Source organism: Lingula anatina, chromosome 1 (genome assembly GCF_051362555.1).
Source record: "Lingula anatina isolate TDL-2025a chromosome 1, LinAna3.0, whole genome shotgun sequence".
Lineage (NCBI taxonomy): Eukaryota > Metazoa > Brachiopoda > Lingulata > Lingulida > Lingulidae > Lingula > Lingula anatina.
The window spans coordinates 2,135,080-2,161,117 of record NC_141767.1 but is presented as its reverse complement, the minus strand read 5'-3'; the positions used below and the strand labels follow the sequence as shown (position 1 = coordinate 2,161,117).

The window sequence follows — 26,038 nt, the reverse complement described above, 5'->3', positions numbered from 1 at the left end:
CATCTATATAAAGGTCCATGTGGTCCAATGCCAAGCACAGATTTTAGAATAAATGCGATTACTGCATTTTGGTGGTTAAATGGAACCTAAATTATTATCAGTCTTTTTCAATGTATTTATTGAGGAACACTGGATTTCATATTAATATTTGTTATCTCTCTTTTGTGTGTGCACATCTTTAAATGATCAACCCAAATTTGATCTCTGATGATAATTTATTGAATGAACTTAAACACTTACAATGAAAATGAAAAATAAACGAACTGAAATGCATTAAATTGGTCTTTCACAGCTTCTGAAAGAAAACCAAGTTCTCACCATCAAGATGGGATGTGCAACCTCATTCAATGAAAACATTGCAGTCCACAACACTCAATTTTCACCTTGTCTTCAACACCATTAGGCTGTTCACAAACAAAATTGCCTTAACATAAGATATGACAACTGAAAACTTATGTACAGAGAAAAAAAAGCATTGCACTTGAAACAAAATCAACCTATAACACTTAAACTGGTATGTATTTACAATACTCATTTTGATTCTGAGCATACTGTGGAATGTACATTCTCTTCCATGTATGCATTGCTTGATAATATAATTTTTACCTCCAAATGGGAAACAGCACCAAAATCACAAACCTTACAAAAACGGAATTTTCAAAATTACCCACAAAATGAAACAAACTTGGGTTTTACAAGGAAAATTTTTCATAAGTTCAAGTTACCCTTAGCTGATTAAGAATTGGCTTAACATCTATAACAATGTTAATGAGATACATAATGAGATCACTGAAAAAAATTTTTAAACAGTTGGAAGAGTACCCTTATATATAGATAATTATATACAAACCATTATTTTGGAATTCCAATGGCACTTTCCTATAAACTGAATCTTAAATCACAAGAGATCTGTCTAAAGTTTGCCTTACAAACATATTGCTCACAATCCCTGATATAAGTACATGGAAGACATTTTGGATATTGGTTCCACCCTTTTGGTTTTGATACCACAGTGAATAGACAAAGTAGGAAGCCTCAATTGCTGCCATTGTATTGCCTTGCAGTAACTGACAGTTGAACATTGTACCTGTTACTGTTTTGCACTCAAGAGCTGTAAGTGTAAAAATCATGCTTTTCTATTTGGTAAAAAATGGTAGAACTTTTCTCTTGTATAAGCATGTGAAGAACACATTCATAATTCTTCTTATAAAGTGAAGGCAGAAGTATCAGGGAAGTCGTTTTTTCTTCTGAGGTGTTTTCACATGAAAACAGTTAAGATGAAAAAGTCATATTATTCTTTGATGCGATCCATGTCTTAAGTATAAATCCTCCTTTACTCAATTGTAAAGTGTTCTGGAGTCACTTGTCTAATATATGAAAGAAACACAAAGAACGACGTCTTCAAATCCAGGTATAGGGCAATGATTATAAACATTGCATTGAAGATGTAAGGCATCTACTTGTATATCTCCAAAGCACCAGAATGTTTTCTTCCTGATTGGTCAAACCCAGGACATTGCATTGACAAAAAGAAAAAATCGAATCACCAGTTCTCCAAAATAACATCATGACATCTCAAACTACAGCTTTCATCAGTTATATATCATCGCGATTCAATTATACTGCATTGAGATCAGTTGTGGAAAAAAAAAAAAAAACGGGGAATGGTTCCCACACAAGAACAGTATTTTTCACCACGATTAAATATCATCGCCATCAATGTCAATCATGTTCTGCAGCATGTTCTTGGCGTAGAGCAGTCTGTCGTGGACAACAGCGGGACAGCCGTAGCTGGTCAACTGGGACAAGAAGTACGTGGTGGCCACGCGGTCCTGGTTGATGTAAGTGACCAGGTAGGTGGTGTCCACTATCTCTGGCTGGTAACACAGGATGATCTTGGTGTGGTCATCAAAGAAGTTGATCTGAAAGTGGAAATATGTTGGTGTTAAACTTTAACTTGCAAAACGTGACCATAACTGAAGTCGCCCATTTAACTACAACTGAAAACAATGTATTGGGGAAATTTCTTTTAGTTTCCATTTTATTAATAGTTATTTAGCCAGTTTATTTTCTACTGATATCATTTAAATAGAGATTTGTTCGGATTTTTCATCTCTTTTCTTTCTTAAATTCAGGAAAGGTGTTTGGTAAAATGAAAGTGAAACTGTTTAAAGATTCATTAAAATACTTGTTCACAGCTTATGTTTTAAAATATGCAGCACAAATATCCCTACCTGTAATGTTCTATTGCTAAGATACATGACGATGGCTTTGGAAGTTCGGAACCATTTCTTCATGTAAACAGGCTCACATCCTGCATGACGAGGACCTTGAATATCTCCACCACGGATCAGATGCTCGTCCATATAAGCACCAAAATACAACAATAACTGGACTCTTTTCTGCAAGGAGGGTGGAATGTTTTCTGTCGCAAATGTTGACATTTTGTCTGTGACATCAAAATAGTTGATTTCCCTATAAATAGTAAAAAATAGATAAGAAAAAATATCCAAGGATATCCAAGGATATCCAGTCTCACTAAAAAACTTCTCAACTTTCAGTGGTTTAAATAAAAAGAAAAGGTAAAGCATGGTAACTGACTACCAGTATATATATATATATATATATATATATATATATATATATATATATATATATATATATATATATAATTTACTTTCATGAAATGATTTACAGTGCTCTTATACCTTCATCAAAATTGACACATCTTATATCAACAAAGCTACAAAGGTAACTGAATTAATCTAAGCTATGAATAATCAAGTGAAGATTGAATTTTCATTTTGTTCCTAAATTTCAATCCTTACCTTCCATCAGAAGACAACGCCATTCTGGACATGTCATTGAAAAGCACCCCCACCATCTTGTTGGACAATTGGAAGCCAAAGCCGTACTTATTGGAGTAGTCCACCCACTTGGTAACCCAGAGGATATTGGCATTGGTGGACCCTGGGGCCAGGGAAGACACTGGATGAGAAAAATATACAGGTAAACTTAAAAACAAGGTACTTTACAATGAATTCCTAATAAAGAATGAGTTAAAATAACATGGTCATGATGTTTAGAGGCACTGCTAGGGCCGGCAGTGACAAAAAGATAAAAAACACTACAAACTAGAGACAGCGGTGACAACATAGATGAAAAATTTGTTTGTTTTTTTTCTCCACAAGTAACTCTTATTCCAAACTCTTGTTTTCAAGAACCCTACCTATGTCATTAATTGAATTAGCTACATTAAAATCATTCCCGAACAATTAAATCTGAAGAACTGATAACTGTATCATTTGTGAAAAATTAAGTCTTAAGAACTGATAATGATATGTATATATATTCTTATTCATAAATTCAGACAATTTCTTGGTCACAATCACCTGTTTTTGATGCTCTGAGGCAGGTCTCCAGATGGGAGAGGAGGTTGGCTGCAGAGCCTGGCTTGGGAGACTGGGCTGGAATAGTCACAACCATTGTGTTAGTTGAGATACAGATAACACATTTACCATAAAGTAACTTCACACAACACAATCTTCCCAAATACTGACATCAAAACATCATTTAGAAAAATGATTTGATATTACTCATCCTTCGTCTGAAAAATATACCTCAAAAATAGCAACACCTTTGATCTTTTAGGCTTTTAGTCCAGGGTCAAATGATATAGGATAGGTTCTTATCACGTCAGCCATATTACCCAAGGTCAGGCAATCACGTTATCTTGTCAATCTGTTATGTATTTGATATGTCAAGATATAAGAGAACTAAATGAGACTCATCAATTTGTCTCCACGCAGAAAACAAGTCTTTTGTTGTGCTAGGTCCCGAGTTTGGGGTTTAAGGATGGTATTCCAGGACGGCTTGTAGTTATGATTAAATGATTTGAACAATGTCAAATGAGAACAAATGTAAAAACAACTTTAAAACGTGCTTGTTTTTTTAATGTTTAAGTTTCATAACAAAGATGTTTACACTGTTTGTGCAGCATAAAATTGCACCTGACTGTACAACAGCACACACTTAACTTAGAACAGAGTTGATAACCTTCACCTCAAAGAATATATGATAACAAAATGGAGAACAAATTTAAATAAAATTGGCTAAAAATTTTCTTTTTTTTATTTGAAGACTGGTGGTTACTTACATCTATCTGGACATATGACAGGGTGAAAGCCCCCAGCTATCACAGGTGGCGCCAGTGTCTGCGCGGTGACAGGACTGAGTGTCAACCTCTCATTGTCCTTATCGCGTACCGTTCCCTGGGCAAGTGGCTTGGGAGACTTCCTGGACAGCTGAATTATGATAAAATACATAAATGATCCATTATCATGAGTGCCTACCCTAGCGGTCCTTGTCTACAATTTAATATGCATTTATAATAGCCATTAAGTACCTTAAATGAGGGACATAAGTGAGCATAAAATCTTATCATTTTACAAGGGTGAAGATTTGCATAGAGTAATTAGAGCCTTGACATCTAACCTGATGAGATGGCCGAGTGCCCTGTTTGATGAACATCAAGTTATATTTTGAAATAAAAAAACAGCCAGATGGGCTTTATAACTGAGCAATCTATCAATTTTTGAGAAACAATGGAAATATTAAATTTATGTAGAAAAAATCATAGCATGGGTCTGGTGTCAGTTTTCCCTCACTGTCATTGACATACTGTCCAATTTTATAATGACATCATTATCTATGTATTATCTATCATGCCGCAGATCATTATAACAGCCGGAGTGGTCTTCTTGTCTTTTGTTTTTGGTTTTAATAGGAAGCCAGGGGAAACCTCAACTGACTGATGAATCCACAGATAGTGGATGACTCAACAGCTGCTGTATACATTTTAATATCCATATTACCACAGTTAGCTGACAAGCTGAGAAAGGAGAGTCTTATATCACACTTTCAAACTTTCTGGAAAATGTAATGTAATACATATCACCATCATTAGTACCTAGAATGAAAAAACCTCAGAGTCATAAAGATAAATCTACGTACCCCAGGTGACAAAAGTTTTGAGGAATGATTCTTCAGTTGAGCGAGGGAAGATGTTATTTTTTGCACGGCTTCGTGGTTGGAGACAGGTACGGCATAGGACTTGGGACGACTACTGAAACATTAACACATCACAGAATGATTTGAGAAAATAATGTACACTTAATCACAGTTGTATTAATAATTAAAGCACATAAAGTGATGATCCTTTACACCATGCGAGAGAGATTCTAAGATGTATTATACACATGCAACCCGCATACTGTAACTGTGTTACTCAATTCTCACGCGCTTGTCACATAGTGGCTTGTGTATCCAAACGACACTTCACACATGATCATACTAAATGATGCATTCTGAGCTAATAAATATTTCTCAACAGTTTATTGTACAGTATATCCAAGCTACAGCCACTAGGATTGAAAAGTTCACTGCAAATTCATTATTTAAGTGTAAGTTTATATAGGTTAACAAAAATAATGCACTTACAAGACACATTCATGTATGAAGGTGACATTTTAAAGGCATACGGGTGCAAAACATTGGTGTCAATAACTTCATGAAAATGGGGTTTGATGAAACATTGATACTTTGTATAGTATAGTCAGTTGTCATTTTCACCTTTTTCATTCATTCATTCAAAATACTGTGTGCAACTGGGTCCTTCATGTCATATCGTACTGATTTGTTTATTAGCTGAACAAATTCACAAAAAAAAGCCCTTTTAATGAGCCTACGTGCATGACCTTATATATTGAACTTATCTCACAACAATAAAGTCAAAATGTTTTAAAAGAGCATATAATGCTAATTGATCTCAAAACTTGATTAATATTGATGAAGAAACCACGCCATTTGCGTTTAACTTTAAAATACATGACATTGATAACTCTGTTACTCTAAATATCAGAGAGACACCTGCAGTATCAAAGCGTTACCATCATTCTGAATGTTGTCTTTACCTTGATAATGTTTCAATAACTGGGAACTTTGGCGCACAGGTGCAGCAAGCCCCAGACAAGACTTTGGGAATATAGCCGTAGACGAGGAACTCGTCCTGCATGATCTGGTCCAGCGTGGGGCGCTGGTCGGGGTGCGGATTGAGGCACTTTCTAATTAAGTTTCTCGCCTCATTTGATATGTGGGCAGGAACATTGTATTTGTTTGATGTGATTCTCATATATGTCTCCTTCAATGTTGCTGTTTCAAATGGTGGACGGCCTACTAGAAGGGCATACCTGGATAAAAAAATTATTGTAACTTTAACAACAACAAAAAACATTCAAACCTACACAAATATAAAATATGTTGAGGAAAAGTACTTTAAATCCATATGCCCTAGTTTGTATTATGTTTACTGCCACCATCTTAATTCATAAATATGAGATTATAATGCTGGTACGATTTCAACAACCATGTCGATCTGCACTAAAGTTGACTGTCATCTCAGGTTAAAACTTAAATCATAATATTTCTTTGTTGAGACACACAGGCACCAGAAATAGAAAAGACTTACAGCAAAAAAATACACTTACAGGTTTTGTTGCATGAGTAAGTGCATTCTGAATTTATTCTGTAATAATGCCAATATTTCACTTTTTTTCTCTTAGAAAGAAACATGATAATGTACTATTTTCAAAGACTATTTTAAGGTTATGTTCAGTTTGCTTTACACTTGAGTTCTTGTAAAGATTTCCCATCGAAATAACTGGTGTTTTGCTTGACAAAATTGTTTTGTCTAATAATCACTTTACTTAATCAAGAAGTTTTGTCTTTGCATAAAAACAACCTCCTTTTTGTTTTGAAATTTCACAAAGGAATCATTTATCATTCATTATCATTACCTCTCTCTTCGCAAATTATATTAAATTATGCATTCTAAAATCCTCAAATGCATACCAAAGTATACAGCAATACAAAACAATGGTGAACTAATATAGAGAAGTGTTCATATTTGATATGCATAATTTAATTATTACCTATGCCAAGGGGCTAATGTTTTTGACTTTGTTGGTTTGTCACTCTCATTGTTAATTCATAGCCTTACTCAAAAAGTTTGGGATGGATCTTTATATAAGTTACCAGGAAAGAATCAGTTGCACTTTTATGGTGATCTATTAATCAATAAATCAATTAATTAACTGATATTTAGAATCGAGCTGCTTTGCTAGATTTCAGTGCTCACTGACTACTTTCTTAATGTTTTCTCTATGGTCACATTCACAACCAGTTTGTATGCAGACTAGCTAGTCCACAGATCAAATATGTCATGCACTTAACAATGGATTCCTGCCTCGATCAGTAGCACATCCTCCAAGCAGGGGCAAAATAATTAAATCTCAGCATGCTTTTAAGTGGGTCACGCCATTTTTGATCTGCAGACTAGTCAGTCCAGGGATCAACTGGTTGTGAACCTGACCAATGTTATCTACTTACAGCACACAACCTATGGCCCATACATCTGCCTCGTAGCTATGTCCCGTCTTCTGAAGCACCTCGGGAGCAATGTAGTTAGGAGTGCCGCAAACTGTGCTAGAAGGACAAAACAATATGACAGTCATAATCAGGCTTTACATATATTGGACTTCACTATATTATATATGTGATGAAAAAAGTGAAAAAAAAGAGAGTTGTTTCAGGAGAAAAGAGTATTTTTGAGAGAAATTGACCATGATGTTTGCCAACAAAAAGACGAGAAGAACTTTTGTTTCAGAACAGACAGCTGTGACTGTTACAAAAGAAGACATCAACTTGTGATAACAACCAAACTGTATTTGTCAACTAGTTGTTACTTTCTTGGAACAACTCATTCCATGTGTTGCAATTGTATGTAAATCACAAAACATACTGCTGGCTGTCACAACAGATTTTATAGAGCAATATTGCTACATTATAGTGTACAAGAGAATGCAGATTATCTCTATACTGGTCGTCAGAACCACCTGTTCTAATTAGAAGTTAATGTTACATATTCGACCCTAAAGTGTGGTTTGTATGTAGAGATGCCATATACCACAAGACAACATGACAGAATGAGTTGTAACCCCACAACAATGGCAGCAACCCAATGACGCATAATTCTCCACAACTTAGAGAGTACAAGCACAGCTTTCATGAATACTCTCGGGTAATTACGGTTCTAGTTGAAAGACTTTCATTCTCCCGTGCCATTAATCTCCCCCAAGGGAGCCTCCACTGTAGCTAAGGTGTAGGATTTGATATGCAATTTTAAACTAATTTAGAACTAAGAAATGTGTGGTTTGTGAACTGAGTGTACTAAGTGGTGTCACAGGTTTTCCTGTCCTAGGTTCGTGACTTATCATCTAAGGTATGATCTTACAGTTGGGAGGAGAGCTGACCAGGTTTGTAGGTGGGATGTGGAGGGAGGGGGTGAAGAAATTGGCCATTTTCTCAAATCAGATTCGCTTTAAATCAAAATTTGAACTATATATGTACATACAGTTCAAATATATGTAGGTTTTATGCAATTTCTCAAAATGGATCAATTAAGCTAGGGGGCAAAAAAGGCCACCTTTTCAAAAAAGGAGTCTCCTTTGACATTTCTGGCTACAGACATAATGACAGTTTTCATTTACTTTCTTTTTTACTTCAAATTCATTTTTACTTCTGTTTTGGTGTATTGTTGAGTGGCTAAATAACAAATGTTATACATTGTATCCATATACCACCCCATATATCACAATTCCCAGTCTAACTGCATGGATACCACCTCAGGTGATAAATGTCCCATCAACTCTTCAAGAAGTACAAGAATCTGCCCAAAGGTTCTTCTTTTGTCATACCAGGCCCGCAAAGGATGATACAAAGACCATATTCCACTGCGATGCTTCAGAGATAATTACTGAATACAATTTCTTTAAAGTTTATGACTCATTCCATTCACAGTTAACTGTGACCGTCTTGTCAAACTAACTCTTCCTTTGTCAACCCACCACCATGTCACCATCAAGTCTTAATTCTTTGAGAGATTCATTGCCTTAAATTTAGTCTCTCTCTATGCAGAGAATAACATATAAATGTAATAAAACTAGGATAATTGAATTGTAGTGATGCTCAATTTAGGTAATCAAATTACAACCCTGATTCTTCCATATGGGCATTTATTTCCCTTACATAAACTGAGGTCATTCTATAAATCCTGAGCTGTCATCTTACAAGGAAAACATTCAGTTTACAGTAGGCAGCACAAATTAAATCATGGTATGTTTTGACATCAGGGACATGTTTGTGTAAGACAAGTGACAAGCAAGTCTATGATCAGTTTTGTCAACATGTCACATAGGAGAATAATTTCCACTGTTGGAATAATAACAGAAAAATACATTGGTAATATTAGATGTAAGCCCAAAAAATTGATTAAGCTTTTTCTTTCAGTCTAAAAAGTCAACAACAAGTAACAACAATAGTTTCTTCAAACAAAGACTAAATATCAGAGATATTGGAGTGATATCAAATTTTTTGTATCTACATGTACTTCTTTGTTTGAGCATGTAACATAATTTGTGATCTAAATCTGTAAACACCATTCTAAATTATTTCTCATCCAGTCATAAATCAGATATGTTAGAGCAGCACTGCAATACCCTCAGGTGATTTTCTTTTAGTTCAAAATTAAACAAAATATGGCAGGACAGACAAAAATCTGTCCCCTCCACGAGAATTTCTTGTGAATTAATTTGATCCAATAACTTAAACAGTTCTTTTATAGCTTGTCAGAAAACATGTTTGTAAAAAATTTAATTGACATTTTACTAGAGTTGTTGTGAACCACATAAATAGTTAATATCTTAAAATCAACTCCATAACCATTTATCTATGATTCACAGTGTGGGGCAGGTATCCTGTTATAGCAGTTAGTAAGGTTTATTCCAAATTTCAGAAGCTATCCCCCTCACTGTCTACTACCTGGCTATCGAAGTCAAACAGTCACCTGACATGTCAGTAATCTGATATGTGGAAGTTTATCTTGTAGATCAACTCACCGCCTCCCCTCCCAACATATGAAATAACAAGAGAGTATTAGATTGTGACTGCCACACCCTACTTATACTGCAATATAATCAGTTTCTCTTTTTCTTTTTTTTTCTGTTCTTTTTTCTTCAATTTATAGCAGGATGATCACCACCAAAATATTTTACCAACTTAATACTAAACAACATCACATTTAGTCTAGAGTTAATATCTATCCCATTATCAAGACTTCAATTTTTAGCATTTCCAAATGAATAATATACCCAAAACTATTAAAAAAGATTTATTTCAGCTAATAAAGGGATTTGTAACAGGATCATTGTCATGCTAGTTTCCTCATTGTTTAGTTCTACGATCATAAAATATCTCTAAATAATCATATTCATGAAGTAAAGCAGCTGGCACTGTGGGCCGCAAGGGTAGGGAATTACCGGAGGGGGATCGTATATATTTTTTCTGACATTTAAAACCAAACATAACTTAACAATATGACAGTCCATTGCTCAGGGACAGACAGGAAAGGACATATAACAATGGTCTGTGCTAGCTGGACAAAGTGTGTGTTATCTTTTCTATCTAAATGCTAAAATTAATGTAGAAGTTAAAGGTCTTCTGTAGAAAATGACAAATGATTATGCATGATGTTGCAGTAAGGCATGTCATTTGGGATATTCACGCCGTTTCTTTTTTTCAGTTATACCCAGAGGCTATTTTTCTTATTGCCATCCCAAATTGCACGTGATCTTTGGCTTATATTAATGACCAGTGTCTTCAGAAAAGTGGACAATTGTCATTTTTGGCACATAAGACAAACTGCCCGTCAGACCATTGGTTATCAACTACTTGTATGATTGCAATTTTATGGCCAATTTTATGTTTTCATTTTGCCCGTTGTCCGTGATAAATGTAAGCAATGCCTATTATTTTACACTGTACAGACCAAAATGACAAGGAACACACATTATAGGAAGTAGAGAAAGGTTGTATCCTTTCTAAAACAAGCGACCCCGCCCTGGTCAACCATAGCTCAGATGTAAAAGAACTTAGATTGATATTTGTCCTCCCTCCCCGTGTCTGGGCTTTATTCCTCGTGTCAACGACTAGCGGCAAACGACACACAACATCTAACATGCCTGATATTAACAAAGACAGTGCTATTGTTTGCCATCAGTTTTATCGTTTCTGTGTTAAATTTGGGACGCCTGAGCAGAATTAAAAGGCACTGAAGAACGTTGGTCTAATTTTGTGGCATTGTTTTTAATTTGAGGATGTACTCACGTTTTTCTCTCCCCATCGAAGTCTATTCTAGTTGCCAGACCGAAGTCTCCAATTTTGATTTCCATGTTTTCGTTGAGCAGCATGTTCCCCAGTTTGAGATCTCGGTGGACTATTTTTTGTCCGTGGATGTGCTGACAACCTAGCACCAAATGACGCAAGTAATAGCGCACCTCGGGTTCTGTCAGCGTCTTGCGACTTTTCAACACTTCCACTAAAGACTGGAACAGAAGAAGTGGCAAATATTTTAGTTAAAATGCAAAAACAGTTTATTTAAAAACGTTTATCATGCCTTCTTATTCAAAAGTTTAAAAACAAAGTACATTTTATATTAATCTTCTCGTAAGTTTATATTTGAGTTGTGCTGATAAATTGTCTACTAATGCAGACGGGTTGCCTTTCAGCGGCGGTCTCAAATTAAATCTTATCAAAATTGTAAATAGGTTCTGAATAGATAAAGATGTGTAAAATTCAGTCGCAACTTGATACGTCTAAACTTTTTTTAATGAAAGAAATAACAGAATTAAGAGAGTGTGGTGCCTAAAGTCTGAGTGTTCAAAATTCTTTAAAATACATAAATAAAAATGAAGATAAAGATGCCATCGAAAAAATATCTACCTTTCTACTGCAGAGTTCTAGAATAATGTAGACATTTTCCTCGTCCTCAAAGAAATTGTAGAAGCAGACGACATGTTTGTGTTTCAAATGGCGATGTAACTCAATTTCCCTGGCAATCTGAAAAGAAACCAAATGAAACTGTTGGTAAACCTGACTTTTTAATTTTGTATCGAATTTATCTAACAAATAACCTCGTTTATCAAAGAAGGGGGTGCTTAGAATTTTTATGTGGGACCGTTTCAGAGTGATTCAGGTTTTTAAACTCCGTCTTACCTTTTCTTTTTGGTGTGGTTTTGTCAGTCTACTTTTAGAGATAATTTTCCCAGCATACACTTTGTTGGTCTTGAGATCAGTGAGCTCGTAACATTTGGCAAATCCTCCCTGAAATACAAGTAATTATAAATTACTTTACCTACCCCAATTCTAAAATTTAAATAAAGACCAATGTAATTACTTATTTATTAATTATAGGCATTAATCACATGTTGAACGCAAATTCGTTTATTTTTAAATTTTACATGATGGGCCCATCAGCTAAAATCTCTACATTAAAATCTATTGTACATTGAATATATAAAGAGATCACAGTTTATTACATGTCCAACACGGCGCCGACTCCCCTCAAGTTACAAAACCAAGTAAAGATAAGTCTTCAAAGACAGATAAACTACATCGTCCCTGGCTGTCACGAGACCGGGTTAGCGTCCCCTCATTTCAAGACTAGTATCACCTAGCACCAAGGTGTAATTGGTCGTAATTAAGTCGCACTGGGCACCGTTACGGTGTATAATGGCTGAACGTTTTCATTAAAACGCCGTCTTAATTTCTAAGTGACGTGCAGTCGGATGAGGACAGCCATTCGGAACGCTATTAATTCACTTCACTTATTGTTATCTGGGTGAATGTATTTGGCAATTCTATAAGGTGATAAGAACCATCTTTTAAAATAAAATACTTTTAAAAGCTTTTCGTTCGTGACGTGGGAGTACGATCATCGTAAACTTCATCTTTCTAGTAGACGACATTTTATCCTCAACATGGTGTCTCTTCAATATGTCATTTAATTTATTTCAATGACAGGACAAGACAACAATAAACAAGAAAAACGCATTTTAAAGACCCATGGTTTAGTTGGGTTTATGTTTCCAATGTGACAGGATCCTCCATTGCCCAACCTCGAATGTTGATGTTTAAGGTAATGGCATCCATTTTGCCGTTATCCTGAAGGTGCACAATAGAAATGCAGGGTCGATTTGGTTGAAGCATTAATGTAAATAAATGAATTTGTATATTAAGTACCGTTTAGCGGTCATACAAGGTAAAACCGTAACAAAAGGAGATTTAAGATGAAAATTAAATGCACGGGCGAACGCTTTCCTAACCCTGCTCTTGATATGAGCAAGATTCTGTTACATGTCCATGAAGTTCAGTCGCCGAGAATAGCGCAGACGACTGCATAAGTCTTGCCACCGAGAGATAGCCCAGTTTTACATGGTTACTGTTTACCTCTAGTTGACCTTTGGAGTGCATTTATCAGTACATTTGAGCAGATACTAACAATTTTCAAATAATAACTTTGATATAGCTGACGCTTATCATATGAACGTGACTTCTGTTTTCCATAGACATGACCCCACTCATGGCGTCTGTTCTCTGAGCGTTTGCTGCACCTTACTAATAAAATGTATACATCACGACTTCATCAACAATCATGATTCTTCACGCATCTAAAAGAAATGGCTTTTTCGCGTGTTTCATTTTCAGTGTGATTTGCATTGTTTTATTACTGTGTCCCCAAGCCCTATACTAGAATTTAAAGATGATACTTTGATTGCCACAAACAATATCGAGTGCCAATGTGGTCACGGTCATTGTGCGAGTTTGTCATCCAAAATCGTCTCGAAATTTGGTTGAAACTATATAAATGGTATTTTCACTTAATGAACAAACCATTTCTTAGTGGCAAACTCAGTTTCACGATTTTTATTAAAAGTAATTCAATTTATACTTAAAATGCCGTAGGATTCTATCTTTTCTCAAATCTTGAATTTGAGTCTGTTGAGTGTCCGAAAATCTTGTGCGCCCTAATCATTAAATAAAATTCACGTGTCACAGTTGTCAAAATATTTCTTATAGCAGCACATGTTCTATTCCTACTTCCCCTCCGCCAGCAGTAAAACATGAGTTTAGAAGTTCAAATGCCTGGTTGTTTTAAGATGCACGAGGTCCAAATGTAATTTGCGCTATTGGTACGGCATCTACGGGTTTCAAGGCCGTGACCTTGCATTTCATGAGGGTGCTGTCCGCCTCCACAGACACATGACCAGTCTGGTTTCCTGCATGTAGCTGTATCTTATCATTTAAAAACCAGTATAGGCTTTAAGTGAAGTTATTTTAAGCGAGGACACAACGAGGGCTTTAAATAAATTCCATATTGTAAACAAAATTCATTATCACCCGCATTTACTGGTTAAAAACTTGTCAATACAACAATGCAGCGCTCCTAACATTGTCTTCAGTTACAATAATACAGCCAGAAGGCAGTTGCCGTTCTGTTAAGGTGAATAATTCAGTAAGCAAATCATCATAAATCTGCCAGGTGTGGTAACGTTCTGACAGAAACTCAACAAGTTGTTTATATTTTCAAAGTACCCATCCCAGAGGGTAAGGTACCCCTGGCGATTCACAGCCAAGCAAATACACAGACAATGGGGGAAGGGAACAATTCCAACAACCTGTTGGTTTCAGACAAGTTTACCTATCGTATTCCGCTTGAACAGTTCAATTGCCGCGTCTACCTTTAAAGAGACCCTACATCGTAAGGACAGCTATATAAGTTTACATAATGTTTACCGCTCTCCAAGCATAAAAATGAATTCTGACCTTTTTTCATGAAAAGTGAACCAAGTCTTCGAGAGCAGATTTGTAGGTTTGTGCTATTGTCATTGAACGATCTCGGCGGGAGGGAACTGGGAGAGAGATCTATTTCTCAAAAACAGACGACAGAAACAAAGTCACAAAAAGGAAAGAAGAGCTAAAAAAATCAAAAAGTAAGAAGATAAAAAGAAAAAAAGAAAAGATGGAAAGAAAAGGGCACTCTCAAAAATATTTATCATTTCCGAAGATAAACCATTCAGTCAGTGAAAACGCAGTCAGTGAAAACAGAACATCGTCCAACAAAAAACAACAATGGAGTCGAACTGAACTCCGTGAACTTTCACTTTTCCACTGATTAGTGTGTGCAGTGCCCTGTCCCCAGTTCCAGTCCAGCAAACAACCCGACAAAGTAAACTCTCCAAGCCCACACAATCGCCAGTCTTTTCACCTTAAAGTGGTCTGTTTGGTTTTACAGTGTAAATCAGCCCGAGTAATTTACCATCGCTTATGTGTATACGCACATATGTTGTAACAAGATTGAGTTTTGCCTGTGTCTACTACATATATGCGATTCAATCCCATAGTGTATATGGGCTCAACACAAAAGGCGTGCCAAAACAACACAGGGTACCTTTTGTTAAATATGTTCGACAAGAAGGTGCAATAAAATCAAACGTAAGGCACAATGCCCTTTCACTAGATGCGAATCGATCGCATGTAATTGCTTGGAAAAGATGTCTCGGTGGGAGTGGCCGAGTCTAGAGCACCAGAAAGGTGTGTGCTCTAAGAGAAAACAGACATTATGTCACTGTTACTGATATATTGTATGTAAACAGTCACAACCTCCTCCTACGTGGTGCTATTGATCACATGTCAGACCGACCTCCATTGTTGTATCTCTGTTGTATCTGAGGGGAGTGTCAAGCCACCGCTCAGGGGCAGCGGTCAGCGTTTGGTCAGTGCACACTAGTAGGGAGCATTAAGAACGCTGGGGTATCTAATCAAGAGTAAAGCGTGGACAATCATTTTTAAACAACAGTGGACATGTACTTAATCAGGAGTAAATTATCTGCATTATAGCCATCATACTTGATGGAACCTAAATATGGTAAAGTTCAACATTTGGCCAACCATTACTGTGGCACCTGTCCACAACTAAAGGTACTTGTACCAGATAATAAGTAAACCGTCCAGATCGCAATCTTCCAGGGCGGAAAACTGTAATATCCTATTATTTCTACTGATTTTCTTTAACGTATCAACTGTACTGTTAATTATCAGGCACACCATTTGCTACTAAAGTATCTTTTTAATAAGTAATGTTGACTGTTGCTTAATCACAAGTGCGCAATCATAAAATTCATATTAATCCTTCGACTTCCATTGTAAAACTTCTCGAATGCATTTATCGCCTGATTATTCGCCCAGAAAATTATTCATATTAATGTCTCTGGCAGGCAGACTTAAATTAGAATTGTCATTTTTATTCCGGGCGTGATTTATATTTAATTCTAATTCTGGCAGGAACTGGTCGAGGGTAAAAAGTCACCACAATGGTAATGACCAGTCAGACAGTCTAGGTGCACTGACATCTGAAGCTTGATATCTAAACGACAAGTTGATGGCGACAATTTAAGGTCCAAGAGCGTGTAAAGTCCACTCCACATTGTTATTGAGTTTGTGGAATATTCAATACGATAATGAAATGGCTTGATAAGGAAGTATACATTGGGAGCTTATACAGTCTATTGAACTTACACTAACAAGACACTCGAATTGATTATAACTTAAATGGCCAATAAAGCGGGTGTAAAAATCCCGTTAAATATTTAATTTTAGATTCATTTTACGAGAAATGCTTGCGTTCTTCTTTCAGTGGAAGATGAAAATGTTTTAAGATAAAGGTATGAAATTGCAATAGAATTGAGGCTGTATACTCCATTTTAACTGAATATTTAAACTATTTAAATTCCATTGTAATTTCCGATTATATTGTTTGGGAAATATAGGCAAATATGTTTAAAATCTAAAGAAAGAGTTGTTGGGTGGATACGACTTTCTTAGTCACAAGTCTTACAAAGCGGGCGCCTAAAAGCTTTGAGACGCTTGTGGTTGGGACACCTTGACGATCCGCCCACTCCAGAGGTACAAAACATTTACTTTCTTATTCCTACTTATTGACATTGTTCTTATGCTACAGCTAGTCAAAATGAACGCTTTTCGTTTAATTAAAACGTGCTCTCAAAGCGTTCTTAATCTTTAAAGTTATGAATTGGTATATTGATTGTCTTGCGCTTGTTCTAAGCTTGATTTGTGTGTCGACGACACCGGTATGCTTCACACGCCGCAAAAATTTACGGAATGGACCAAAGTTTTTGAACTCTTCAATAACTCGGCCTAGTGAATGCTCATTCAGAGCAATGGGATTATTTTTCTGTCGTCAAAACGGTTTCAAATGGTATTTTTCATAATTTGTATGCGGTCTTATTTTGAAAATACGATTGGCGCAGAAGGGAAAATTGGAAAACAAAAACAATTTGTTTTGTGCATTTAAAAGGGATATTATACTAATTTTATCACGCACCAACACAATTCACACACACACACACACACACACACCCCCCCAAAAAAAAAAAAAAAGGAAAAAAGCACTGCATTTTAATAACAGTTTTTATGAAAAAATTACTTGGCTAAATCATAATGAACGGGTGCAAACATTCCTTGAATTTCAATTCACGTAAAAAAGCAATTTCAGAGCAAGGGTGACAATTTTATTCCTTTCATTACTCAGCGATTATGCAACCTGACTTTAGAGATCAGTTCATATATTTTCAAAAAAAAAAATTGCTGTCAATACAAGCCTGCGTGAAGCTTTACGAGAACGCGTACCTCTGGAAGAGACAAATGAATGGATTGGAAATGCCCCCAATGCAAGAAAAAAATCACTTGTTATCTTGGGTTAATTTAGGGAAATCAACCCTTCATTATCATATGACATTCAAGCTAATTATATTCGGTTTTATCGTGTCATGGGACAGAATGCGCTCTACAAATACGATTTCTCCAACATCGTTATCACATTAGCATTTGCAAGGTGTCCATTGTACACACATGGCCGACCAACCAGCTAAATGCAGGGAAACCTTATCTCCCACAAACCATATGTAGAAAATTGGAGCTAATGGTATACAATCGATGACGGTCCTCTGTCTGAACTCGTTGTTATCTAAACGTGGCCGGATGTTTTCGCCTGGGGTCCTTTTTACACCCAGGGTAGAAATGTCCCTGGCTTCACGCTCATGCACGCATCCTGACCAGGGTAGCATCGAGCGTTTGCATAGGTTTTATGAAACATAAAACATCAGTTTACACGACCAACAATCTATGTTTGTGTTAATATTCGATCTGTACGGGACCGGGTCTCCGGATAGAGTTTGCCGAGAGCTACACTAATTATTTCCCCGTCAGTGACAATGGGGCCGCCAGTCACTAGCGCAGGGTCCTCCATTGAAATAAACACGAGTCCTAAGTGAAATTAACACACACCTATTCAACCGGGGCTTTGACAGTTGAATGAGAGCTGCACTCGGTTCCCTGTCGGAGCACTAAAAGATACTGTGCTGTTAAACTTGATATCGTTAGGGGGGAGAGAGAAGTAAGCCTACCTTTATTTTGTTGAAATCCCCGTTCCCAAAATTAACGCCCCAGTGAATGCCCCTCACCCAGCATGGTAAGCCAATAGGGTCCCTGGGCTCTTGAACGCTAAATTTGGTGTGAACTAAGCATGCGAACCCCTGTAATTTTTCTTCAAAAGCTTTTATAGTCTTTTTTTAGCGTTAACAAGAAGAGATGCCGAGGATTTCCTAGGGTCTGCTGTGAGCGCACTTGCGCTACTTCTATATTGGAGGTAGAGGGCGTGTCCATTTGCTCTCCAAGCTATGTATAAAGATTAAGAGAATAAATAGAAAAGTGCACACTTTCGTTTGATGCCCTATTAGTCTAGAAGGCGTAATCGTGAATAGCATTACGTCAGTCTGTGTGCGTGGGGCTGTGATTTGTATGCTCTTCATATCGCGTGTTCAATGCTTACGCTCAGGTAAGGGTTATCAGCCGGGAAAGCGTTCCGATAGATTACAAACCAAACACTTTTAAGAGCAAGCACCACCTTTGACCAAAACCGTTTTCCCACGTACTGCTGGGCGTCCGGGTGACACAAGACAACACACATCCCAAGTACAGGTGTGGAGATCAAAAAACTAGAAAGCCACGGCGTGATCTATCACCTGTGGCCAGTAATAAGTTTTTTTTCGTCCTCCCCTTTGTTGTTGGAGATATGTGGTCAGTGGTGAGAAGTCTGCTCGCTGGCTGGGAAATATGCTGGTGGAACAGTCTTAGTGCAGGACACGCCTACTTCTTTGAGGAAAACTGTGGGGGCGAAGGCATTATAATTTTTTTCCATAATGAAAGAGGTTGTACCCAGAAATAGTAAAAAAGCTTGACTCAATTTTATCTATGAGCAAGTATTTTTTATTTTCCTTTTTTAAGAAGATTAAAAAGATCGAAATAAAAAAAAATGCGACGTTACAAAAAAAAAAAAAAAAAAAAAAAAATCGCTCGTTTCATCCAGGTCTTATATATGTGTTACCGCCTGCATCAGACTTTCCTTGAAACGACTTTGTATCAGTCATGTTATAATGGGTAATTTGGCATTCGTGAGGCACGATATCGCCAGGTATAACATGGAAGGTGGGAGACGCGCTCTCTCTATTACACGAACCCCAGCGACGCGGGGTCTCACGAACCAGCCATAACAACCAGGGCTTTGCCTCAGGTGGGTGTGGGGACAATAATAATGGCTAGGTTAAGTTTTCATCCATCAAGATCCCTGCAGCGACTCTCTTCAGCAAAGTAAGAGAGTGGGTAGGCTCACGCACTTCGAGACAACACCTCACCGACGCTGCAGTTTCTCACGTCCTCTCGCCCGGCCTGCAGGACCCCTAGGTGAGAAGAGCTCATCTGCACAAGAAGATGGCGTGACACCTCGTCATTACTCCTTGAACTTTTGTTGTCATTATTGTCTGTTCTTTTGTTCTGCTGGGTGTTTGGGTTTATGTTCACACTACACGGTTACATACGCAAACATTTCTGTTCAACCAGGCAGGCCGTGGTGCGTTATTTTTGTAAACGCCCTACTTCATACACGACACCTTACTATCCTCCTACTCTAGCAACACTAATTACAGAAAAGCGTGCCATTGCAAGTACTTGTATCTTGAAAAACCGGAGGTTAATCTCAATCGACATTATAAACAGGGTTTTATATAAATTATGTTTGCACTCCTGGTTTGACAAAAAGAAAATAAAAGAGCGTATCTGTGGCAATTACTTTGTACAGCTTAAAAAAACCCTCTTTACCAGACAAAAGAGATTGTTTGAAAATAAAAGTTGTGGCGTGATGAAAACTGCATTCGTGCTCGTGACCATCCGTGTGTTAGCTTGGAAGCCTAATTGCTTTCTTGGATTAGTTGTTAATCCAAGTATTAGGTCATTAATATCGAATTAAAATGTACCTACCAGCGCCTGAGCTCAGACTACCAACATGTGCAGACGGAGGGCATTATATATAGACTGAGAATTACGACATGTTCGCGACTGTTACATCGCCAAACGCAGGACAAAATGGTGGGCAACGCAGGTCTGAGCGTGCATTCCTGGGTGAGGGAGTCAGGTGATTGTGATGTAGAGAGGATAGGAGAGAGCAAAGGCATTAATTAACATGGGAAAAATGACTGTAATGACACTGGTCATTTCAGGGCCCGATTAACTCTCCTAACAGGTGTGTTGTATACCTGGGAAGTAACAGCTGGACACCAGAGAACGCTACATCAGGGGACGCCAAGGAATCCGCACACTTCACTGTCAGTATCAGCGTGCTATAGCCCATTGGGTATTTCTTGAATGGTGTCATAAATTACCGAAAATGAACGGAAATAATGCTATCTTCGATGAACTAAAAAAAGGTGCAAATAAAGATAAAAATCGCAAATTACAAACCTTGCCGAGTAGCTTTCCTCTGAGATATGTCGTCTGTGTCCCAGGGTCGTATATGTAGTGTGTAGGCTCCATATTGTTGTTTAAACCAACCGCCTGCTTGTCGGGTTTACTGTGATTCTTTCCTGACGTCATCTCTTTCATGTGTGAGGTCACAGCCCTCGTTGCTTTCGTCAGCATTTTCAAAACACCCTTCCCAGTTTCTTGGTTTTCCGATGCTCGTTCGAGCCCTTGCATGTATTTTGCTCCAGTGTTACATGCCTCTAATGTGTGCTGCTTCGTTCTGTTATCGCCTGAAATGTAGAAAAACTAGAGTGTCAAGTTCCTATACCACATGCAACGCGAGATAGCAACTATCTATGAGGGCGATAACCGCAATGCTTCTTTTGTATAAGAACTCAGCATAGACATCCGTATACTTGGCCCCTGCTTAGTAGGACTACCTAACTGCATAAATATACACCAGAATCAGACCACGTACTCACTGTCACTGCTAGCCTAGACTCTGATGACAAACTAAGCCTACCAGGATAACGCTCTGTGCACGTATCTGCAAAGCCGAGTATCTAACAGGTGCGTGTATCAGCGAGTAGTAATCAAGATGGACTACGACCACGAACAAAAGCCCATTCAGGCCGTGGACGGCGCTCAGACAGAGCCTCGGCCTAATATGCCGTAATCCAGTGAGGACGACGAAGGTGGTGTGTTCAGAAATGGGATTTGACACACACAATCTTGTGTAATCGCTGTGTAATAAACCTGTATTACTCTCCGTAATCCACAGAGCCTCGTTTCTTCTTCTCGCACTCGATTCCCTCTCCTTCCGGTCATAACACAGCCACAGCGCCCGCGGAGACCGTTTATTATTTTGACTGCTAAGTTCAACAGCTTACCAAGATTATCAGGAATTTGTTCATAAGTTACAGGAAATAATTGGACGCTGCTAAGGCTATGGATGCTGGCGCGTGGGATGATACACCACCAGTATAAGCATCTTATGCTTTTCTTTTCAGATACGATACATGCGAGTGCAGTTCATCAAAATTGTGGTTAGAAAATAAAAGAGAAAGGAACTGCGTTGTGATTACTTTAGGTGCATTTGAAAGATGATCTCAGTAGAAACCTATCTCTGATATCTGACAGGACTCGGTGGAAAGAATTTCTAACATAGAGATTTTCCGTTTCATTTGCTCACTGAAGTCTTCGCATTTTGCCTTGGGCGTTTTATCAGTTTATCCCGATCCCTTTTCTTTTTTTCTGTAAAATCATTCAAGATTTGTACCTCACAAAATTATTTTTAATGCAGCAGTGAGCCAAGACCTTTGATTTTTCTAACTTGAATACGTGTTTATTATCTTAGGATAGTCAGACGACCTTTCTAACCCATGGTACGCAAGTTTTGTCGTCTGCTTGAACGAAATCCCGTCGCAAATTTATGGTTAGCGTCTAACAAATTTTAACAAATTCACATTAATACAAAGAGACGGCCTGCAAAAATCATGATTTAAGGAGTGAGAACGTTACCTGTACCCACCTGTACGCGGCTCAGCGCGAGCATGGAAAATAAAACAATAATGACCGCAGGTAAGGTGTCTAGCTCAATGAGGGCATAAGAAAAGCTATGAAAACTTGCCGCCGTGTTAGGATTAGGATCGATATTCCAAGCCGTCCAGGCACGACGCGGACAGCAACAGAGACTGGTAGAGGTGGACTGGGTGCAGCTCTCGTATCTACTGGACATTAAAACGCTGGAGCTGGTTTTATTCTAAACTATAACCACAGTGTCTGACATCATCCCTCAGATGTCAAGTCTCGGATAATAAATGTCCCTCCAACATTATGGATATCAATGCCCATGGCGTTTTCTTTAACAAAGCGAGGGGAGTCACAATGACAGAGAGAGGGTGAGAGGTGTTACGCTGTCAAGGCTGGGGTGACTTTTCACGGTGATCTACAGTGCGCCTTGTCACGAGAAACTAAGGTGCACCCTTGCGCAGCCAGTCGTAACTGAGATTTCAAACCCTCGACGCGCTGTCAGCCAACCCAGTGCTAATGTAATACAGATGACTCGGCTTAATTAACCACCGGAGCATAGGCTGCACAGCAATTATATTACGTGTAATACACTGCCTATGAATACAGACATGTTCTAGTTTGGCCAATTACACCTTACAAACAGGTGATTTAGTGTTTAGCCCCCCTTTCCCCTCCCCTGAGGATGAGCTAAAGGATGTGGTGATGGCGCAAGGCAGGGTTACTATCAGGGCCCATCTGTACTACACTCACTGGGATTTCACTTGTTATCAGCTCTAATATTACCATATTCTCTTACTCATTCACTCTCACCATACTGACCATCCACACCTGAATCCCGCAATTGTCTGTCATTGTAGTTAATGAGGTTGTTAATTTATATGAAGTTCTGGCCTTTTATATTATACTTAATAGGCCCGATTTCTATCTAATTATCAATAATTGTAATGTTTTGTTAATCAAAGTTACACGAGATTTGACTGTGTAATTACAAAGAGAAAAGATATTATAACTACAGGTGCTTTATGGCTATAATGGGCTTCTGGCTTATCACATATCATTCAAAACGGCTTAATATTCAGCCATCCACGTCTTGGCTTAATGTTTTACCACAGTACTGTGCAAGTCAACCGCCGTGCCCATTATCTCTATAAAGTGTGTCGTCAACCTCGTATAGCGCCAACAGTGTACCTTGTCCACCTCGTCCGTTACGGTGACAAGGGACAGAAATGACAGTCACAGGCCACTTTTCTAAGGCCCTCTTTCAATGATCAATCCACTTATCAACTTTCACAAACTATAAATCAGTATTTTCACAAAAAATGTCAAAGGCTTACCACCGTTTCTCCTGTTACCGTCGCTCATTCAGTTATGGACTGCGCTCTAGTTCCCTTACAACGTGACTGGGTTATATTTCCGTATACTCTCAGCTGATATGTATGTAAATGATGACGTTTACTATTTACCTTTGGGTCACGTGTTCGGCTCGGCTACTCATACAGGTAAATGGGTCGATTCTGTCTTTTGTGAGGGAGTACTATTCATCTACTATTCAAAGTGGAGAATGCAATAAAGGCTTTCCGCAATGAACAGAGTTTTCAGAGAAAACAAAGGCATAGAAAAACGCGTGTTCTTAGAGCACCCGTCAAAGCCTTGTCATTACTAGTTTAATCTTTTAAATATACGACTTTGTTTGCAAAATGAAATTGCTGCACTTGAACGGCCGTATTGATCCTATGACCCGAAGTGTTTACCAATCCAATTCCGGTCGATTCCATATAAGGTTTTGTTCAACCTTGTGGGCGTTTACCTTATAAATATGCATATGGTGGTTTCTTAAAGTTATTTTTCTTTTGAGATTATTCACTGGGATTTTTTTGTGTGTGTGTACGGATCCAAAGGGAAACTAATATTTTGTTGTGTCATAGTTTTTTCTCGTGACTGTTAAAAACCTATAACAAAGTTAAGATTAATAAAAACAAAACATCTTTGTCTAAAGACAAACTAAAAGTAATTAATAGAGGAAGAAACATTGTAATGCGGTTGAAGAACACAGTAGATTACTGAAAACATAGCAAGAAATAAACCCAAAAGACTAATTTTACTTCCTTGATAATATACCAATGTTGCTACGCACGCTTAGCCTTTTTGTTTCGCTGTTTTCATATGCCTTCACACGAGATTCCTTACTTTTGAAGACTCGCCGTTTTGTGTTATGGGCTTTAGCAATGACACACACACACACACACACACACACACACACACACACAAACAAACAATTTACCATGTTCTGTCTTTATACATAGGGTATGATTGGGCTAATATACCAATATTTTTCGATCAAAAATGCTCTCGCAGTACACAAAATATGAACTCATTTCTAAATCGCATCGGAAGAAATAACTTAATTAACTAATATTCATTTTCTCCAGACCTTCACTTACATTAGAAAAATTTAGATAAAATATTTATTTGTTCACTGAAAATTATCTTTTAAGATATAAAAGAAAATAACGCCTAGCCATTCTAGTCTTCCAATTGGCAAAAATGAAACAACCCAAGATAGGAAAAATACAGACCCCATTAATTTAGCCATTCATTTTCCCACATCTCATGTACTCAAAGATAGTTCTGTAACAGATATTTCGTCACTTTCCATGTAATTTATTTACATATGTTGGTTGATGTATTTGCTTGTTAATTTAACAGTTTTTTTCAGTCATGAAATCGCCAGATTCTCAGCGGAAATATCTTGAGGAAATAACGTCTCATGACCGATGAGTAAACCTGTATCATTGCGAAGTTGGTTTTCGTCCGCTTAAAATAAACTTATTTTCAGTTTCGAGGGATTGTAATTTTTTTCTTTAACCCAAACTAAGCGACACGGTGATTTTTATCTCAAATACATTCTTATAAGTATCTCTTGATAGATTGGTGCACGATTATCTTCTCCTTGTGACCCGAATATGATGAAACGGAATGGGAAAGTGAAACCAAGTTTTTTTTCTCTTCCAAAAAATGAATAGCCAATGAAATGGGTCGTAAATGGATTTTCTTGTTTTCAGACAATAGCTGCAAACTTATTTCCGTCATATCAAGTTATTACATATTGGAGTAATTTTTGTTTTTTATTTCATTTTTACAAATAAAAAACAAAGCAGGTAAATTTCTTGTCTTAAAATGCAGGATTGTTGCTTATAAGTAATATGTAACTTTGTCATACTTTTAAAACCATTTTCAATTTTATTTGTTGTACAGAAAAATAAAATAGTAATTCGAGACCACGGATGGAGTGTTGGAGGGGGTCTGAACGAGAGAGATCTAAAAAAAAATGAGATACTGCCCTTGTAACTAATTACTATCTACCAGGGCCACATAGCGACTTTTCACAGATGTTTTTTACACTTTACACTTTTTTGCACTGTGAGATTTTATGTATATATATTGATGTCAACATTCAGCTGGGGTCTGATTGGCAGTCAGAACTTATGGTACGGAGAACAAATTGTGCCAGCAGTTCTCAATCGTGATTGTGGCACACCTAACACATTCTGTGAATGTGGACGGCTTTAACGATGGAGGTCTTCATATCTATTCACTTTGATGAAACACTAATTGATAATTTGTATCACATCTTCAAGTACACTAAGGGCAATTTTGTTTCCTCAACAATTGTTTTAAC

General features: G+C 37.5%; 1 protein-coding gene across 7 annotated transcripts; it reads right to left on the bottom strand.

Moving 5' to 3' along the window:
* Nucleotides 1-196: 196 nt before the first annotated feature.
* On the bottom strand, nucleotides 197-23,878 carry LOC106170668 (serine/threonine-protein kinase PLK1). 7 transcript variants are annotated; one of them, XM_013550643.2, is made up of 13 exons: nucleotides 23,694-23,878; nucleotides 20,827-21,116; nucleotides 12,169-12,276; nucleotides 11,896-12,012; nucleotides 11,281-11,498; nucleotides 7,447-7,542; nucleotides 5,973-6,248; nucleotides 5,014-5,125; nucleotides 4,157-4,304; nucleotides 3,393-3,467; nucleotides 2,829-2,988; nucleotides 2,235-2,475; nucleotides 197-1,922 (listed from the first exon to the last, which is right to left on the bottom strand). In XM_013550643.2, exons 1-13 carry the CDS (start codon nucleotides 23,719-23,721, stop codon nucleotides 1,701-1,703), a joined length of 2,091 nt encoding a protein of 696 aa, XP_013406097.2. In that variant the 5' UTR covers nucleotides 23,722-23,878; the 3' UTR covers nucleotides 197-1,700. The 7 variants fall into 7 exon arrangements, with proteins under 7 accessions (XP_013406097.2, XP_086858750.1, XP_013406120.2 ...); XM_087002624.1 differs by having other exon boundaries at nucleotides 5,014-5,122; XM_013550666.2 differs by lacking the exon at nucleotides 23,694-23,878 and adding an exon at nucleotides 22,358-22,793.
* Between the last annotated feature and the right edge of the window lie 2,160 nt (nucleotides 23,879-26,038).

What these genes read in the sequence shown, in the direction of transcription:
- LOC106170668 (XM_013550643.2), bottom strand. Translation starts at nt 23,721, where the DNA reads ATGAGCGACGGTAACAGGAGAAACGGTG. An exon ending in GAGGAAAGCTACTCGGCAAG is followed by an intron (nt 12,277 to 20,826) that starts GTTTGTAATTTG and finishes CTTGTATTTCAG; the next exon opens with GGAGGATTTGCCAAATGTTA. An exon ending in GCGTTGTCTTCTGATGGAAG is followed by an intron (nt 2,476 to 2,828) that starts GTAAGGATTGAA and finishes TACTATTTATAG; the next exon opens with GGAAATCAACTATTTTGATG.